We start from the raw sequence: 20053 nt of genomic DNA, 5'->3' as shown, positions 1-20053 counted from the left end.
AACCATAGCTAACATGTTTCAAGTAACTGCATATCATTTACTAGCGTAAAGAAAAAGGGCAAATACATAGCTCAGCCTCCTGTTTGCATAACCCTCACATTTGACTTCATTAGGCTCAGTATTATTATGCTATGATTAAAAGTTGATCATTTTAAACAGTATTATTTCACATCTTTTAAATACTTAGCTAACTGTTGTATTGCAAACACAAAAGAACTTGTAACCACAAGGCACTTTGTACAGTATGTTATATTTATTTATTCTCCAGCTTCATACAAACTGGATGTAGAAGCATAAACATAGTACATTTCTACCATCTTCAACAAAAATATAACCAATATGTACAATTATTGTATTAAAAATACAAAAAGGATACAGACTCTACCAATGTCTTTCTAAAAGACATACAGGTACAAGTAGTATCAAAAGTATGAGGAAATCACCAGTTAGTTGTACATTCTGCACTTGACATCACAGAGCGAACTGAGATTAGCAGTCCTATATCCTACGATTACATGATGCTTATAATATTTGTGCAATGTGTGAGCTGGGCTTCTGTCTGCCTATATGCACGAGGTCTGTCGCCTACAGAATAAAGCTGGCAAATAATGCATATTACATGTAAAAGTACATAGGCATAATTGACAATGTGATACAGAAGCAATAGACAAAAGCTATGTATACAGGATAGAGAGAATAATTAAATAAAGCACTGACATATATACAGTGAAAAAACACTGCATTTTGTTTCCTAATTTTCTTTGTTAAAGTTGTATCTATATATGTTTATCCACTGATCAATATGATCAGTTGAGTTCAATTTGATAAAAGAAAAAAAATAAATCCAAGATCACAAGTTCCTCAATACAGGAGCATTACTCGGAGGGCATCCTTCATGTATCCGGAGTCTGTGCAAAGAGAGAGATACAGGGAGATTTCAGTCATGAAAGATTAAATAGCAGCTGTGAGCAGGTGAATGCTACACATTGGCCTTCTCTACAAGATCAACGTTGCGCAGGTCCGTTCCTGCTTCAGTGAAGAGTTTGACCTATTAATTGTCACTGATTGGTTTATGGTGAGTAATGAAACAGTTTGTGATTCGGACAGTATTAAACAGCTAGTAGCATTAGTTCAAGAACTCAAGCTGCCATCACTTCAATATTATCCAGTTCATTTCTTAATTAAAAATCTCTATAAACATAAAAAATAGTTATAACTTAGGTGTGAAATAACACTGTAATTATTCTGATGTAACAAATATACTCGCTAAACTGTCCCCTTTATTGCAGATGGTTGCTGGACCCCAAGTGCCTCATACAACAAAGGGGATGTATGGTAACAAATGGTACTGTAAACAAACAAAACCAACTCAAGCCATGTACGGAGATTGTTTCAATGCAAAACTCTGAAGTTAAAAAAGGGCTATTGTTATAAGATGACCAGCTAGTCCCATTTACCTAATGAGAAGCTAGTTGAAGATTAAAATCGAAAAGGAAGATAAAAAGATACCCTTCCAGGCATGAAGAAGTGCAGCCAGAATATAACCGCTGATGTGATGGTTGAGGATTTTGGAATGATACTGTGCAAGGTTTAAGCCAGAGACCACACAACATGGTGGTCACCCAGCTGTATGTTTCAAGCAACATAGTTTGTCGGGGAACAAAAAAGTGCCAGGGTGATTTCTTCACAGTATTTTCACATGCCAGGGAGAGGGGTAAAGGGGCAGAAGATGTCCAATGCTGCTTTAAGGCAGAGGAGGAGACAAAAAATCCACCATCTCAACGTGAGGTCGAAAGGCTCCTATCTTATAGGTCATCTTCTTGTGCTCTCAGTTTAAAGGTGGCTCATCCAGAAAGGGAAGAGTTCTGTACTTTATACCGCAGATACTTGCTCATCATCTGCTGAAAAGAAAAATAGGGAAATCATCATTTTATGATATAAGCAAACATGCAAACCTTATGTTCTTATTGGTAATCACAATACCCGTGGGGATATTACAGTACATAAAGGGAAACCCAAGGGTTTGCAAACGTGATTTATCAGACTTAAAGGGTTGTTAAACAGTAAATACATGCTAGATATAATGATATATTCAAAGAAAAGATTAGCCTCAGTATAATATGTAGATGTATTTTTACAATTATATTAGTTGTTTAAATATTGAAAATATAAGTGTAAAGTTCTAGTTTCTTTAAAGTAATTTAGTTTCTATAAAGTAATGGGAGCCGCCATGTTTGAACTTATTTTCTATTCTTTTCTGTACAAACAGGACTGTGCAGAATGCCTTTTTTACAAAATCGTATGTTTCACACAGCAGGAAAGGGGAAAACACACTGAAACATGGCAATGCCAATTACTTTATAAAGACTCAGTGGAATTTAGAAAACCAACAATTTTCATAGTTAAAGGGATAGTAAAGTCCAAATTAAATTTTCATGATTCAGATAGGGGATGTCATTTTAAACAGCTTTCTAATTTACTTTTATCATCAAATTTGCTTTATTCTCTTGGTATTTTTAGTTGAAAATCTAAACCTAGGCAGGCTCATATGCTAATTTCTAAGCCCTTGAAGGCCGCCTCTTAACTGAATGCATTTGACAGTTTTTCACAGATTGACTGCGTTAGTTCATGTGTTTCATATAAATGACATTGTGCTCATGCACGTGGACTTATTTAAGAGTCAGCACCAATTGCCTGAAATGCAAGTCTATCAAAAGATCTGAGATAAGGAGGCAGTCAGCAGAAGCTTAGATACAAGGTAATTACAGAGGTAAAAAGTATATTTCTATAACAATGTTGGTTATGCAAAACTGGGGAATGGTAAAGAAAAAACATAATTTATGCTTACCTGATTTATTTTATTTCTCTTGTAGTGTATTCAGTCCACGGGTCATCCATTACTTATGGGATATATTCCCTTCCCAACAGGAAGTTTCAAGAGGATCACCCAAGCAGAGCTGCTATATAGCTCCTCCCCTCACATGTCATATCCAGTCATTCGACCGAAACAAGACGAGAAACCATAGGGTGCAGTGGTGAGTTTTAATTAAAATTTAGATCTGCCTTAAAAAAGACAGGGCAGGCCGTGGACTGAATACACTACAAGAGAAATAAATTTATCAGGTAAGCATAAATTATGTTTTCTCTTGTTAAGTGTATTCAGTCCACGGGTCATCCATTACTTATGGGATACCAATACCAAAGCTAAAGTACATGGATGATGGGAGGGACAAGGCAGGAACTTAAACGGAAGGAACCACTGCCTGTAGAACCTTTCTCCCAAAAACAGCCTCCGAAGAAGCAAAAGTGTCAAATTTGTAAAATTTTGAAAAGGTGTGAAGCGAAGACCAAGTCGCAGCCTTGCAAATCTGTTCAACAGAGGCCTCATTTTTAAAGGCCCAGGTGGAAGCCACAGCTCTAGTAGAATGAGCTGTAATCCTTTCAGGGGGCTGCTATCCAGCAGTCTCATAGGCTAAGCGTATTATGCTCCGAAGCCAAAAGGAGAGAGAGGTTGCCGAAGCTTTTTGACCTCTCCTCTGTCCAGAGTAAACGACAAACAGGGCAGATGTTTGACGAAAATCTTTAGTAGCCTGTAAGTAAAACTTCAAGGCACGGACTACGTCCAGATTATGCAAAAGACGTTCCTTCTTTGAAGAAGGATTAGGACACAATGATGGAACAACAATCTCTTGATTGATATTCCTGTTAGAAACCACCTTAGGTAAAAACCCAGGTTTGGTACGCAGAACTACCTTGTCTGAATGAAAAATCAGATAAGGGGAATCACAATGTAAGGCAGATAACTCAGAAACTCTTCAAGCCGAGGAAATAGCCATCAAAAACAGAACTTTCCAAGATAAAAGTTTAATATCAATGGAATGAAGGGGTTCAAACGGAACTCCCTGAAGAACTTTAAGAACCAAGTTTAAGCTCCACGGGGGAGCAACAGTTTTAAACACAGGCTTAATCCTAACCAAAGCCTGACAAAATGCCTGGACGTCTGGAACTTCTGCCAGACGCTTGTGCAAAAGAATAGACAGAGCAGAGATCTGTCCTTTTAAAGAACTAGCTGATAAGCCTTTGTCCAAACCCTCTTGGAGAAAGGACAATATCCTAGGAATCCTAACCTTACTCCATGAGTAACTCTTGGATTCACACCAATAAAGATATTTACACCATATCTTATGGTATATTTTCCTGGTGACAGGCTTCCGAGCCTGTATTAAGGTATCAATGACTGACTCGGAGAAGCCACGCCTTGATAGAATCAAGCGTTCAATCTCCATGCAGTCTCAGAGAAATTAGATTTGGATGATTGAAAGGACCTTGTATTAGAAGGTCCTGCCTCAGAGGCAGAGTCCATGGTGGAAGAGATGACATGTCCACTAGGTCTGCATACCAGGTCCTGCGTGGCCACGCAGGCGCTATCAGAATCACCGATGCTCTCTCCTGTTTGATCTTGGCAATCAGTCGAGGGAGCAGAGGAAACGGTGGAAACACATAAGCCAGGTTGAAGAACCAAGGAGCTGCTAGAGCATCTATCAGCGTCGCTCCCGGGTCCCTGGACCTGGATCCGTAACGAGGAAGCTTGGCGTTCTGGCGAGACGCCATGAGATCCAGTTCTGGTTTGCCCCAACGAAGGACCAGTTGAGCAAACACCTCCGGATGGAGTTCCCACTCCCCCGGATGAAAAGTCTGACGACTTAGAAAATCCGCCTCCCAGTTCTCCACGCCTGGGATGTGGATCGCTGACAAGTGGCAAGAGTGACTCTGCCCAGCGAATTATCTTTGAGACTTCTAACATCGCTAGGGAACTCCTGGTTCCCCCTTGATGGTTGATGTAAGCCACAGTCGTTATGTTGTCCGACTGAAATCTGATGAACCTCAGTGTTGGTAACTGAGGCCAAGCTAGAAGAGCATTGAATATTGCTCTTAACTCTAGAATATTTATTGGGAGGAATTTCTCCTCCTGAGTCCACGATCCCTGAGCCTTCAGGGAGTTCCAGACTGTGCCCCAGCCTAGAAGGCTGGCATCTGTTGTTACAATCGTCCAATCTGGCCTGCGAAAAGTCATACCCTTTGACAGATGGACCCGAGATAGCCACCAGAGAAGAGAATCTCTGGTCTCTTGATCCAGATTTAGTAGGGGGGACAAATCTGAGTAATCCCCATTCCACTGACCCAGCATGCACAATTGCAGCGGTCTGAGATGCAGGCGCGCAAATGGCACTATGTCCATTGCCGCTACCATTAAGAAGATTACTTCCATGCACTGAGCCACTGACGGGCGTGGAATGGAGTGAAGGACACGGCAAGCATTTAGAAGTTTTGATAACCTGGCCTCTGTCAGGTAAATTTTCATCTCTACAGAATCTATCAGAGTCCCTAGGAAGGAGACTCTTGTGAGTGGTAATAGAGAACTCTTTTCCACGTTCGCCTTCCACCCATGCGACCTTAGAAAGGTCAGGACTATCTCTGTATGAGACGTGGCAATTTGAAAGCTTGACGCCTGTATCAGGATGTCGTCTAGATACGGAGCCACCGCTATGCCTCGTGTTCTTAGAACCGCCAGAAGAGAGCCCAGAACCTTTGTAAAGATTCTCGGGGCCGTAGCCAATCTGAAGGGAAGAGCTACAAATTGGTAGTGCCTGTCTAGAAAGGCAAATCTTAGGAACCGATGATGATCTTTGTGAATCGGTATGTGAAGGTAGGCATCCTTTAAGTCCACTGTGGTCATGTACTGACCCTCTTGGATCATGGGTAGGATGGTCCAAATAGTTTCCATTTGGAAAGATGGAACTCTGAGGAATTTGTTTAAGATCTTTAGATCCAAGATTGGTCTGAAGGTTCCCTCTTTCTTGGGAACCACGAACAGATTTGAATAAAATCCCTGTCCTTGTTCCGTCCGCGGAACTGGATGGATCACTCCCATTACTAGGAGGTCTTGTACGCAGCGTAGGAATGCCTCTTTCTTTATCTGGTTTTCTGATAACCTTGAAAGATGAAATCTCCCTTGAGGAGGAGAAGCCTTGAAGTCCAGAAGATATCCCTGAGATATGATCTCCAACGCCCAGGGATCCTGGACATCTCTTGCCCACGCCTGGGCGAAGAGAGAAAGTCTGCCCCCCACTAGATCCGTTTCCGGATAGGGGGCCATCCCTTCATGCTGTCTTAGGGGCAGTAGCAGGTTTTCTGGCCTGCTTGCCCTTGTTCCAGGACTGGTTAGTTTTCCAGGCCTGTCTGTAACGAGCAACAGTTCCTTCCTGTTTTGGAGCGGAGGAAGTTGACGTCGCTCCTGCCTTGAAGTTTCGAAAGGCACGAAAATTAGACTGTTTGGCCTTTGATTTGGCCCTGTCCTGAGGAAGAGTATGACCCTTACCTCCAGTAATGTCAGCGATAATTTCTTTCAAGCCAGGCCCGAATAAGGTTTGCCCCTTGAAAGGAATATTCAGCAATTTAGATTTAGAAGTCACATCAGCTGACCAGGATTTAAGCCATAGAGCTCTGCGCGCCTGGATGGCGAATCCGGAGTTCTTAGCCGTTAGTTTGGTTAAATGTACAATGGCATCAGAAACAAATGCATTAGCTAGCTTAAGTGCTTTAAGCTTGTCCATAATTTCATCCAATGGAGCTGAGTGAATGGCCTCTTCTAGAGACTCAAACCAGAATGCCGCAGCAGCAGTGACAGGCGCAATGCATGCAAGGGGCTGCAAGATAAAACCTTGTTGAACAAACATTTTCTTAAGGTAACCTTCTAATTTTTTATCCATTGGAGCCGAAAAAGCAGAACTATCCTCCACCGGGATAGTGGTACGCTTAGCTAAAGTAGAAACTGCTCCCTCCACCTTAGGGACCGTCTGCCATAAGTCCCGTGTAGTGGCGTCTATTGGAAACATTTTCCTAAATATAGGAGGTGGGGAAAAGGGCACACCGGGTCTATCCCACTCCTTGCTAATAATTTCTGTAAGCCTTTTAGGTATAGGAAAAACGTCAGTACACACCGGTACTGCATAGTATCTATCCAGCCTACATAATTTCTCTGGAATTGCAACTGTGTTACAGTCATTCAGAGCCGCTAAAACCTCCCCTAGCAATACACAGAGGTTCTCAAGCTTAAATTTAAAATTAGAGATTTCTGAATCCGGTTTCCCTGGATCAGATCCGTCACCCACAGAATGAAGCTCTCCGTCCTCATGTTCTGTAAACTGTGACGCAGTATCGGACATGGCTCTCATAGCACCAGCGCGCTCTGTTTTTATCCCCGAGCAATCGCGCTTGCCTCTTAATTCTGGCAATTTAGATAATTCTTCTGTCAGGGTATTATTCATAATAGTAGCCATGTCTTGTAAAGTGATTTGTATGGGCCTCTCTGATGCACTTGGCGCCACAATATCACGCGCCTCCTGAGCGGGAGGCGAAGGTACTGACACGTGCGGAGGAGAGTTAGTTGGCATAACTTCCCCCTCGTTGTCTGGTGATAATTCCTTTATAGATAAAGAATGACCTTTATTATTTAAAGTGAAATCAATACATTTAGTACACATATTTCTATGGGGCTCCACATTGGCCTTCAAACATAGTGAACAAACAGATTCATCTGTGTCAGACATGTTTAAACAGACTAGCAATAAGACTAGCAGACTTGGAAAACACTGTAAATAATTTTACAAGCAATATAGAAAAACGCTACTGTGCCTTTAAGAAGCACAACAAACTGTCACAGTTGAAATAACAATGAACCAAATCAGTTATAGCAACCAAATTTTCACAGTGTATGTAATAAGTTAGCAGAGCATTGCACCCACTTGCAAATGGATGATTAACCCCTTAATACCCAAAACGTTTTTTTATAAGCAGTAAGGAAAAAAACGTTTTTTAATACAGTCAAAACCACTGTCACAGGTCTGCTGTGACTGATTACCTCCCTCAAAATGACTTTTGAAATCCCTTAAGCTCTCTGGAGACGACCTGGGTCATGCAGGAAGAAGCAGAAAGACTGAGCCTGAATTCTTACTGCGTCAAAAAAGCGCTAAAATAGGCCCCTCCTACTCAATAGTACAACATTTGGAGTTTCAGTTAACTGTTTCTATGCAGAAATACCGGTCAGCCATGTGGAAAAAATTTATGCCCCAATAAGTTTTATCACCAATGTACCTCACAAAACGATTAAACATGCCAGCAAAATCGTTTTAAACATCCTTTTTTTAAGGAATATGTATCTTTATTGATAAGCCTGATACCAGACTTCCTACTGCATTTAAGGCTTATAACATCACTTCAGTATTAATAGCATTTTCTCAGTCAAATTCCATTCCTTAGAAAAACAGAATTTATGTTTACCTGATAAATTTCTTTCTCCAACGGTGTGTCCGGTCCACGGCGTCATCCTTACTTGTGGGATATTCTCTTCCCCAACAGGAAATGGCAAAGAGCCCAGCAAAGCTGGTCACATGATCCCTCCTAGGCTCCGCCTACCCCAGTCATTCGACCGACGTTAAGGAGGAATATTTGCATAGGAGAAACCATATGGTACCGTGGTGACTGTAGTTAAAGAAAATAAATTATCAGACCTGATTAAAAAACCAGGGCGGGCCGTGGACCGGACACACCGTTGGAGAAAGAAATTTATCAGGTAAACATAAATTCTGTTTTCTCCAACATAGGTGTGTCCGGTCCACGGCGTCATCCTTACTTGTGGGAACCAATACCAAAGCTTTAGGACACGGATGAAGGGAGGGAGCAAATCAGGTCACCTAAATGGAAGGCACCACGGCTTGCAAAACCTTTCTCCCAAAAATAGCCTCAGAAGAAGCAAAAGTATCAAACTTGTAAAATTTGGTAAAAGTGTGCAGTGAAGACCAAGTCGCTGCCCTACATATCTGATCAACAGAAGCCTCGTTCTTGAAGGCCCATGTGGAAGCCACAGCCCTAGTGGAATGAGCTGTGATTCTTTCGGGAGGCTGCCGTCCGGCAGTCTCGTAAGCCAATCTGATGATGCTTTTAATCCAAAAAGAGAGAGAGGTAGAAGTTGCTTTTTGACCTCTCCTTTTACCTGAATAAACAACAAACAAGGAAGATGTTTGTCTAAAATCCTTTGTAGCATCTAAATAGAATTTTAGAGCGCGAACAACATCCAAATTGTGCAACAAACGTTCCTTCTTCGAAACTGGTTTTGGACACAGAGAAGGTACGATAATCTCCTGGTTAATGTTTTTGTTAGAAACAACTTTTGGAAGAAAACCAGGTTTAGTACGTAAAACCACCTTATCTGCATGGAACACCAGATAAGGAGGAGAACACTGCAGAGCAGATAATTCTGAGACTCTTCTAGCAGAAGAAATCGCAACTAAAAACAAAACTTTCCAAGATAATAACTTAATATCAACGGAATGTAAGGGTTCAAACGGAACCCCCTGAAGAACTGAAAGAACTAAATTGAGACTCCAAGGAGGAGTCAAAGGTTTGTAAACAGGCTTGATTCTAACCAGAGCCTGAACAAAGGCTTGAACATCTGGCACAGCTGCCAGCTTTTTGTGAAGTAATACCGACAAGGCAGAAATCTGTCCCTTCAGGGAACTTGCAGATAATCCCTTTTCCAATCCTTCTTGAAGGAAGGATAGAATCCTAGGAATCTTAACCTTGTCCCAAGGGAATCCTTTAGATTCACACCAACAGATATATTTTTTCCAAATTTTGTGGTAAATCTTTCTAGTCACAGGCTTTCTGGCCTGAACAAGAGTATCGATCACAGAATCTGAGAATCCTCGCTTCGATAAAATCAAGCGTTCAATCTCCAAGCAGTCAGCTGGAGTGAAACCAGATTCGGATGTTCGAACGGACCCTGAACAAGAAGGTCTCGTCTCAAAGGTAGCTTCCAAGGTGGAGCCGATGACATATTCACCAGATCTGCATACCAAGTCCTGCGTGGCCACGCAGGAGCTATCAAGATCACCGACGCCCTCTCCTGCTTGATCCTGGCTATCAGCCTGGGGATGAGAGGAAATGGCGGGAACACATAAGCTAGTTTGAAGGTCCAAGGTGCTACTAGTGCATCCACTAGAGCCGCCTTGGGATCCCTGGATCTGGCCCCGTAGCAAGGAACTTTGAAGTTCTGACGAGAGGCCATCAGATCCATGTCTGGAATGCCCCACAGGTGAGTGACTTGGGCAAAGATTTCCGGATGGAGTTCCCACTCCCCCGGATGCAATGTCTGACGACTCAGAAAATCCGCTTCCCAATTTTCCACTCCTGGGATGTGGATAGCAGACAGGTGGCAGGAGTGAGACTCCGCCCAAAGAATAATTTTGGTTACTTCTTCCATCGCTAGGGAACTCCTTGTTCCCCCCTGATGGTTGATGTACGCAACAGTCGTCATGTTGTCTGATTGAAACCGTATGAACCTGGTCCTCGCAAGCTGGGGCCAGGCCTGGAGAGCATTGAATATCGCTCTCAGTTCCAGAATATTTATCGGTAGAAGAGATTCTTCCCGAGACCAAAGACCCTGAGCTTTCAGGGATCCCCAGACCGCGCCCCAGCCTATCAGACTGGCGTCGGTCGTGACAATGACCCACTCTGGTCTGTGGAACATCATCCCTTGAGACAGATTGTCCAGGGACAGCCACCAACGGAGTGAGTCTCTGGTCCTCTGATTTACTTGTATCTTCGGAGACAAGTCTGTATAGTCCCCATTCCACTGACTGAGCATGCACAGTTGTAATGGTCTTAGATGAATGCGCGCAAAAGGAACTATGTCCATCGCCGCCACCATCAACCCGATCACTTCCATGCACTGAGCTATGGAAGGAAGAGGAACGGAATGAAGTATCCGACAAGAGTCCAGAAGCTTTGTTTTTCTGGCCTCTGTTAGAAAGATCCTCATTTCTAAGGAGTCTATAATTGTTCCCAAGAAGGGAACCCTTGTTGACGGGGATAGAGAACTCTTTTCCACGTTCACTTTCCAGCCGTGAGATCTGAGAAAGGCCAGGACAATGTCCGTGTGAGCCTTTGCTTGAGGAAGGGACGACGCTTGAATCAGAATGTCGTCCAGGTAAGGTACTACTGCAATGCCCCTTGGTCTTAGCACCGCTAGAAGGGACCCTAGTACCTTTGTGAAAATCCTTGGAGCAGTGGCTAATCCGAAAGGAAGCGCCACGAACTGGTAATGTTTGTCCAGGAATGCAAACCTTAGGAACCGATGATGTTCCTTGTGGATAGGAATATGTAGATACGCATCCTTTAAATCCACCGTGGTCATGAATTGACCTTCCTGGATGGAAGGAAGGATAGTTCGAATGGTTTCCATCTTGAACGATGGGACCTTGAGAAATTTGTTTAAGATCTTGAGATCTAGGATTGGTCTGAACGTTCCCTCTTTTTTGGGAACTATGAACAGATTGGAGTAGAACCCCATCCCTTGTTCTCTTAATGGAACAGGATGAATCACTCCCATTTTTAACAGGTCTTCTACACAATGTAAGAACGCCTGTCTTTTTATGTGGTCTGAAGACAACTGCGACCTGTGGAACCTCCCCCTTGGGGGAAGTCCCTTGAATTCCAGAAGATAACCCTGGGAGACTATTTCTAGCGCCCAAGGATCCAGAACATCTCTTGCCCAAGCCTGAGCGAAGAGAGAGAGTCTGCCCCCCACCAGATCCGGTCCCGGATCGGGGGCCAATATTTCATGCTGTCTTGGTAGCAGTGGCAGGTTTCTTGGCCTGCTTTCCCTTGTTCCAGCCTTGCATTGGTCTCCAAGCTGGCTTGGCCTGAGAAGTATTACCCTCTTGCTTAGAGGACGTAGCACCTTGGGCTGGTCCGTTTTTACGAAAGGGACGAAAATTAGGTCTATTTTTTGCCTTGAAAGGCCGATCCTGAGGAAGGGCGTGGCCCTTACCCCCAGTGATATCAGAGATAATCTCTTTCAAGTCAGGACCAAACAGCGTTTTCCCCTTGAAAGGAATGTTTAGTAGCTTGTTCTTGGAGGACGCATCAGCCGACCAAGATTTCAACCAAAGCGCTCTGCGCGCCACAATAGCAAACCCAGAGTTCTTAGCCGCTAACTTAGCCAATTGCAAAGAGGCGTCTAGAGTGAAAGAATTAGCCAATTTGAGAGCATTGATTCTGTCCATAATCTCCTCATAAGGAGGAGAGTCACTATCGAGCACCTTAAGCAGTTCATCAAACCAGAAATATGCGGCAGTAGTGACAGGGACAATGCATGAAATGGGTTGTAGAAGGTAACCCTGCTGAACAAACATCTTTTTAAGCAAACCTTCTAATTTTTTATCCATAGGATCTTTGAAAGCACAACTATCCTCTATGGGAATAGTGGTGCGTTTGTTTAAAGTAGAAACCGCTCCCTCGACCTTGGGGACTGACTGCCATAAGTCCTTTCTGGGGTCGACCATAGGAAACAATTTTTTAAATATGGGGGGAGGGACGAAAGGAATACCGGGCCTTTCCCATTCTTTATTAACAATGTCCGCCACCCGCTTGGGTATAGGAAAAGCTTCTGGGAGCCCCGGCACCTCTAGGAACTTGTCCATTTTACATAGTTTCTCTGGGATGACTAAATTTTCACAATCATCCAGAGTGGATAATACCTCCTTAAGCAAAATGCGGAGATGTTCCAATTTAAATTTAAATGTAATCACATCAGATTCAGCCTGCTGAGAAATGTTCCCTAAATCAGTAATTTCTCCCTCAGACAAAACCTCCCTGGCCCCCTCAGATTGGGTTAGGGGCCCTTCAGAGATATTAATATCAGCGTCGTCATGCTCTTCAGTAACTAAAACAGAGCAGCCACGCTTACGCTGACAAGGGTTCATTTTGGCTAAAATGTTTTTGACAGAATTATCCATTACAGCCGTTAATTGTTGCATAGTAAGGAGTATTGGCGCGCTAGATGTACTAGGGGCCTCCTGAGTGGGCAAGACTCGTGTAGACGAAGGAGGGAATGATGCAGTACCATGCTTACTCCCCTCACTTGAGGAATCATCTTGGGCATCATTGTCATTATCACATAAATCACATTTATTTAAATGAATAGGAATTCTGGCTTCCCCACATTCAGAACACAGTCTATCTGGTAGTTCAGACATGTTAAACAGGCATAAACTTGATCAGAAAGTACAAAAAACGTTTTAAAATAAAACCGTTACTGTCACTTTAAATTTTAAACTGAACACACTTTATTACTGCAATTGCGAAAAAACATGAAGGAATTGTTCAAAATTCACCAAATTTTCACCACAGCGTCTTAAAGCCTTGAAAATATTGCACACCAATTTTGGAAGCTTTAACCCTTAAAATAACGGAACCGGAGCCGTTTTAAGCTTTAAACCCCTTTACAGTCCCTGGTATCTGCTTTGCTGAGACCCAACCAAACCCAAAGGGGAATACGATACCAAATGACGCCTTCAGAAGTCTTTTATAAGTATCAGAGCTCCTCTCACATGCGACTGCATGCCATGCCTCTCAAAAACAAGTGCGCAACACCGGCGCGAAAATGAGACTCTGCCTATGCTTTGGGAAAGCCCCTAAAGAATAAGGTGTCTAAAACAGTGCCTGCCGATATTATTAAATCAAAATACCCAGAATAAATGATTCCTCAAGGCTAAATAAGTGTTAATATCAATCGATTTAGCCCAAAAAAAGTCTACAGTTTAAATAAGCCCTTGTGAAGCCCTTATTTACAATCGAAATAAACATGGCTTACCGGATCCCATAGGGAAAATGACAGCTTCCAGCATTACATCGTCTTGTTAGAATGTGTCATACCTCAAGCAGCAAGGGACTGCAAACTGTTCCCCCAACTGAAGTTAATTGCTCTCAACAGTCCTGTGTGGAACAGCCATGGATTTTAGTTACGGTTGCTAAAATCATTTTCCTCATACAAACAGAATTCTTCATCTCTTTTCTGTTTCTGAGTAAATAGTACGTACCAGCACTATTTGAAAATAACAAACTCTTGATTGAATAATGAAAAACTACAGTTAAACACTAAAAAACTCTAAGCCATCTCCGTGGAGATGTTGCCTGTACAACGGCAAAGAGAATGACTGGGGTAGGCGGAGCCTAGGAGGGATCATGTGACCAGCTTTGCTGGGCTCTTTGCCATTTCCTGTTGGGGAAGAGAATATCCCACAAGTAAGGATGACGCCGTGGACCGGACACACCTATGTTGGAGAAATTACTTTTACTGTATATAATTAAATCAGCCTGCTAACAGTCGCTCTCACTGTATTAAAGGATTTACTTACATTACATCGGTATCAGCAGTATTTTCTTAGTCAATTCCATTCCTTAGAAAAATAATTTACTGCACATACCTTGTTTGCAGGGTACCCCGCACGCCATTACCCCACTCCTCAGAATGTGCGAGAACAGCCAGTGGATCTTAGTTACTTCTGCTAAGATCATAGAAAACGCAGGCAGATTCTTCTTCCAAATACTGCCTGAGAACAAACAGCACACTCCGGTGCCATTTAAAATAACAAACTTTTGATTGAAGAAATAAGTATAAAACACCACAGACCTCTCACAACGTCCTATCTAGTTGAGTTGCAAGAGAATGACTGGATATGACATGTGAGGGGAGGAGCTATATAGCAGCTCTGCTTGGGTGATCCTCTTGCAACTTCCTGTTGGGAAGGGAATATATCCCATAAGTAATGGATGACCCGTGGACTGAATACACTTAACAAGAGAAAAGGGATTATCGGTCTTTTTAAACAACAACATTTTTGGTGTTTACTATCCCTTTAAATTACAGGAAAAGGGGACATAATAAAAATGAAAAGTGTATTGAAAATGTTTTAAAGTACACATAATTAAATATTTTATCTTACACTCTCATATTGTTTAATATCCCTTTAAAAATTATTTGGCGGCAACAAAGGTGGTTTAACAGACCTAGAATTGTCACATATTACATTTAAACAAATCTCAAAAATCAAATCAAAATCGAATGCTCTGCATGAAGCAAATTTTCATACATTTTAATGAAGCAAACTACAGGATAAAACTTTATTTTCCCAAGTAACAGAAGAAGTACAGCAAAGAACAAAAAGATATCTGTACAAACAAATTCAAATGAAGCCAATTACATGACATATGCCACGATAATAAATGGCTGTACAAATTACAGGATAAAACTATGTACACATTATGATTGATGAGAATAGAAATAAGAGGTATAAATAGGTAATATATATAGTCCAGAATACACAGCATAATTGAAACAGTAAATCTGAGGGATTCAACAAGGGCTGACACACACACATTATGGGCAAGATGACAAGTGGCGAGCAAACTGCGTTCAAAGTAAATTTTTAACGCGGCCAGGTAAGCGTGCATATTACAAGTTGAAAGTAAAACGTTAGTACGAGAGCAAAAGTCATATGCGTGATAAACTTCAGGACTTTGAATATCGCGACCGCGCTAACTTTTTCTCCACATAGACCTCAATGGGGCATGCTGTTTTTTTTTTTTTAAACAAAACAACAACAAAAACAGACACCGCATTAGACCAACAGCGCTAAAGCCGAAGGTAGCAATGAATATTTTATATTCCAATACACTTCACATAGAAGAAAATATTCTTTTTATTTTTAAATAATATATATACACACACACACACACACACACACATACACACTGTATATATATATATATATATATATATATATATATATATATATAATTATTATTATTATCAGGTATTTGAAGAGCGCCAACAGATTCCGCAGCGCTACGTGATTTTTTTCTAATATATATATAAAAAGATATCACAAACAAGAGACGGCACTTTAAGTGAAGACAATAATCCCCTTTTATACATGATAGTTTCGGGGAATGCACCAATTTGCCTAAAATCAGAGAGCTATGCCTCCTCTGCTGCACCAGGTGGTTACCATGGTATTAAATTAGCTTCCACACATGGAGCTTAAAGGGACAGTCTAGTATAAATTAAACTTTCATTATTCAGATAGGACTTTTAATTTTAATCAACTTTCCAATTTACTTTTATTATCAAATTTGCTTTTTTCTCTTGGTATTCTTAGTTTAAACTAAACCTAGAGAGACTCATATGCTAATTTCTAAGCCTTTGAGGGCTGCCTCTTATCACATGCTTTTTAAATCTCTTTTCAACACAAAAGAAAGTACACGTGGACCATATAGATAACACTGTATTCAGGCACAGGGGGTTATTTAAGATCTAGCACAATACAATGCTAAAATTAAGACAATAGATAATTAACAGTCACAGTCATGTGATCAGGGGGCTGGAAGAAGGTTCCTAGATACAAGGTAATCACAAAGGTAAAAAGTACATTAATATAACTGTGTTGGTTATGCAAAACTGGGGAATGGGTAATAAAGGGATTATCTATCTTTTAAAACAATAACAATTCTATGGTAGACTGTCCCTTTAACTTCTGACACACGTCTCAGTGAAATATGATCCTGGCTACGAGGTTTCTCAGAGAAGTGTATGAGAGAAGTTTAGTTCGGTGAGGGGGGGGGGGGGGGAGTAAGAAGCTGCACAGTGTTACCGGAACAGGTGGGAGACAAACATAGCTGGATAGGTTTAGGCAGTTTTGTGTATATCTTTCATGTTCTTATTTTACAAAAAAACAGCAGTTCTCAATTGAATACATAAAAACTTAGTGCAACTCCAGCATCAGGGAGCCCGGCATGCTAGTTAGGGAGTAAGGAGAAAACCAAGGCTAAGTGATTAGACTATAGGACATACATCTACATATGCAGTAAAAAATCCTGGGCCTGTCTAGATTTGTTAATGAACTACACAATGAGTTATTTTTTCTATATTTTGTGCGTAGTGAAGGATTTTAAACTCGCCTTTTATCTCCCCCTAATTTAAAATGTTGTTTTATATTTTTATATATATATATATATATATATATGTATATACACACACACATACATACATACATTCACACATGTATACAAATCCATTCCAAAATATGTTTTCTTTATTTTCCTTGACCTATAGTGTAAAGAGTTATATAGTAAGTGATACTTACTATCATCTTTTGCTGAAACCACTTGTGCCTGATAAAGAGCAAGTCGTGGGTCAGATTCATTCGGTTTATGCCACTGTGGTTTATTTCCTAGCTTGTTCGGAGTCTGGTTATGTGATGGTGGAGAAGTGGCTGTAGCTCCTTCACTGTCACTTCTCCGAGCCATCATTCTGGAACGCTGCAGTGCCACATTATAATCCGGGGGTTTTCTAGAAAGTGGTGGGTGTCCTTCAGCAAAGTCTGCAATGGGGATTCCTACATAACCCGGCGGCGTTGGGGGTGGCTCTCGATACCGTCCCTCTTTCCTCGCTGTAGTAACACAATACACTACCATAAGAAACAGTTATTGTAACAAAAGAAAGGAAAGCAAAGAAAATAGATTTGATAATAAACATCAAATGAATGGAAAACTGTGCGTTTGTTTCAAGCTTCAAATTTCCAGGTAGATCGCTTACAATTTTATGATACATTCGTAGATATATAAATTTATATTTTTTTAAAAAAATATCTCCCTGCAAAAGTGTATTCAATATATTTAAAAAAAAGTAATTTCTATATGACTGGGTAATTTCTATATGACTGGGTAATTTCTATATGACTGGGTAATTTCTATATGACTGGGTAATTTCTATATGACTGGGTAATTTCTATATGACTGGGTAATTTCTTATGACTGGGTAATTTCTTATGACTGGGTAATTTCTATATGACTGGGTAATTTCTATATGACTGGGTAATTTCTATATGACTGGGTAATTTCTATATGACTGGGTAATTTCTTATGACTGGGTAATTTCTATATGACTGGGTTTGGGGTATGTCAATTATTTTAGTAAAATGTCCCAAGCTGCAAATACAATATTACTAAAAGAAAATTACACTAAAAAATGTTCTAACCATGTCTACATGAGAGTAGCCTGAAAAATATATTATCTGTTTAGACTGAAATGAATACACCTTCCACTTTAGGTAGAGGACAAAAAACACATTGGTTTATAAGGTAGAGAACCTACATTGAAAACAAACAAATATAAAGGAAAGAAAATGGAGTATAATGTCCCTTTAAGATCTTTACTGTAGGCTTTTCTAATTATATTTATTCATTTACTCTTTGTTCCTTAATCTATATGTGTTAGTACATTATCATTGGCTTCTACAAAAAAATGTTTATGTTTTTCATGTTAGACGGTTGCTAATTTTCTGTATAACATTTGTATAGGATTCAAGTCTGAAGATTTTTCATATCTAGTATCACACCCTGCTTAAATAATGCACGCAGTTATAAACAATTCCAGCATTTGGTGCATCCTTTTCATTTTTTGGTTTCAAATAAGCAAAGAAGAAATAAACAAAATTAAAACTATGCAGAAGAACTTCTTACCAATAAGACCTTTAGCAGAACTCGCCGTCACTGCAATATGAGAGGGAATGCTGAGTGATTTGGATTCCTCGGATGATAAAGATGTAATGCTGTTGGTTTCAGCTTCAAGAGCAACATCCTTTCCACCTCTTCTTTTAATCGTGCCAGTGTCCCCTTCAGAGTCCTCACCCCAGTAACCTGTTGATGATGCCCAGCTTGCTCTGGACTGTGCTTGATCTAAAGCCTCTCTTCCTTGGCTATGTCTGCCAAATTTATGGTCAGGAAAAATGGCCTGGTCCATATGACTACCTGAGGTCCAATAACCTGCCCCATCTGCTGTGCTCTCAAAATGAACATGACCAAAAGGAAGCGTCTCCCAGCTTCTCTGATGTGGTATAGTTTGTATATTGTCATGGGAGCCACTTGAGCAAGAAGTCCAGCTACCACGGCCACTATCTGCTGCATCCAGAGATGCTCTGTCCCCTTGGTCTTGGGACAGCTCCTCCATGCTCGGAGAGGACAAAACAGTGGCACCAGCATAGAAACATCGGCCATCTGCCAAAGGTGCATACGAGCTATAAACACAAAGAAAAGATACAGTAAATGACAGATCCACACATGCTCAGCTGAAGTTCTCTGTGTTATGATGATCTTCTCTAAGAAAATGAAATAACATAACATTTACTAACATAACTTAGTTAAATGAAATAGCTAAATAATAGTTAATTATATCACAGATATAATTATGCAAAAGAAAATGTCATTGCATCAGCATCCCTGTCTATGTGTTTAACCCCTGCAAATACACAGCTAATGTCTCATCGGGAGATGCCATACATCTCAGCTCTCGAGTCGGACATGTCCAGCGAGCCAGTTAAAAGGGGTGTTTGTATGGTGTCACCAGTCTACAGCTATGTTTCTCTCTGGGGTGCAAAAGGTTGCTTTAGAATATCTCTTTAATTAGAATGTATTGTTCATGGCAGGTGGCTGAGAAAAAGAATTTGAAGTAATAATACACATTTTAAAGGATCAATAAAATACAGTAAAATTGCATAATCAATAAATGCATAATAGGATGAAAATGTAACAGCACTTAGTCCAAATATCAAATTAGACAGATTTTTTTTTGGAGAAATTTCAAAGTTACAGCAATTTTCCTTCCCCCTGTATCATGTGATAGTCATCAGCCAATCACAGAATGTTTATATGTATATACTGTGAATCTTTATTCCATTCTCATTAGAGTCAGTGCCTCAGACAGTGTGCATATGAAAAGATTGTGCATATTTTGATAATGGAAGTGAACTGGAAAGTTTTTTTAACTGTGTGTGCTCTGTATGAATCATGAAAATAAAATTTTGATTTCAGCGTCCCTTTAAACTGCTGTATAGATAATGTGTTTGGGATGTGGTATTACAAAATTGGATTTATTGAGAAATTGATGGACGATCCTAACTCAGCTTCAATATTCATTAGATTTTCAATGACATGGAAAGAGTATTCTTTGGCGTTTTAAAATACCAGATAGCTCCCCATTCCTGTTACCATGCAGTCAATTTCTTAACATAAAACCTAGTGACTAAGGAAGCAGTTTTTTTTTATAATATAAGTATCAGATATTTGGGGAGATAAATTTATACTATGAATCTAA

General features: G+C 40.6%; 1 protein-coding gene across 11 annotated transcripts in view; it reads right to left on the bottom strand.

Moving 5' to 3' along the window:
• Positions 1-231: 231 nt before the first annotated feature.
• Positions 232-20053, bottom strand: part of RAPGEF2 (Rap guanine nucleotide exchange factor 2) — a 652959-nt gene continuing 633137 nt past the window's right edge. For 7 of the 11 annotated variants that reach the window (XM_053703785.1, XM_053703791.1, XM_053703790.1 and 4 more), the window contains 3 exons: positions 18424-18977; positions 17046-17369; positions 232-1901 (listed from right to left, as the gene is read on the bottom strand). In XM_053703785.1, the coding sequence (XP_053559760.1) occupies positions 1873-1901; positions 17046-17369; positions 18424-18977 (907 nt within the window). In that variant the 3' untranslated portion in view covers positions 232-1872. The remainder of the gene's footprint in view (positions 1902-17045; positions 17370-18423; positions 18978-20053) is intronic. The other 4 variants (XM_053703787.1, XM_053703792.1, XM_053703794.1 and 1 more) reach the window with 2 other exon arrangements.

This window comes from Bombina bombina, chromosome 2 (assembly GCF_027579735.1).
Source record: "Bombina bombina isolate aBomBom1 chromosome 2, aBomBom1.pri, whole genome shotgun sequence".
Lineage (NCBI taxonomy): Eukaryota > Metazoa > Chordata > Amphibia > Anura > Bombinatoridae > Bombina > Bombina bombina.
The sequence above is the reverse complement of the archived record's forward strand: the minus strand, read 5'-3'. Positions and strand labels throughout refer to the sequence as shown.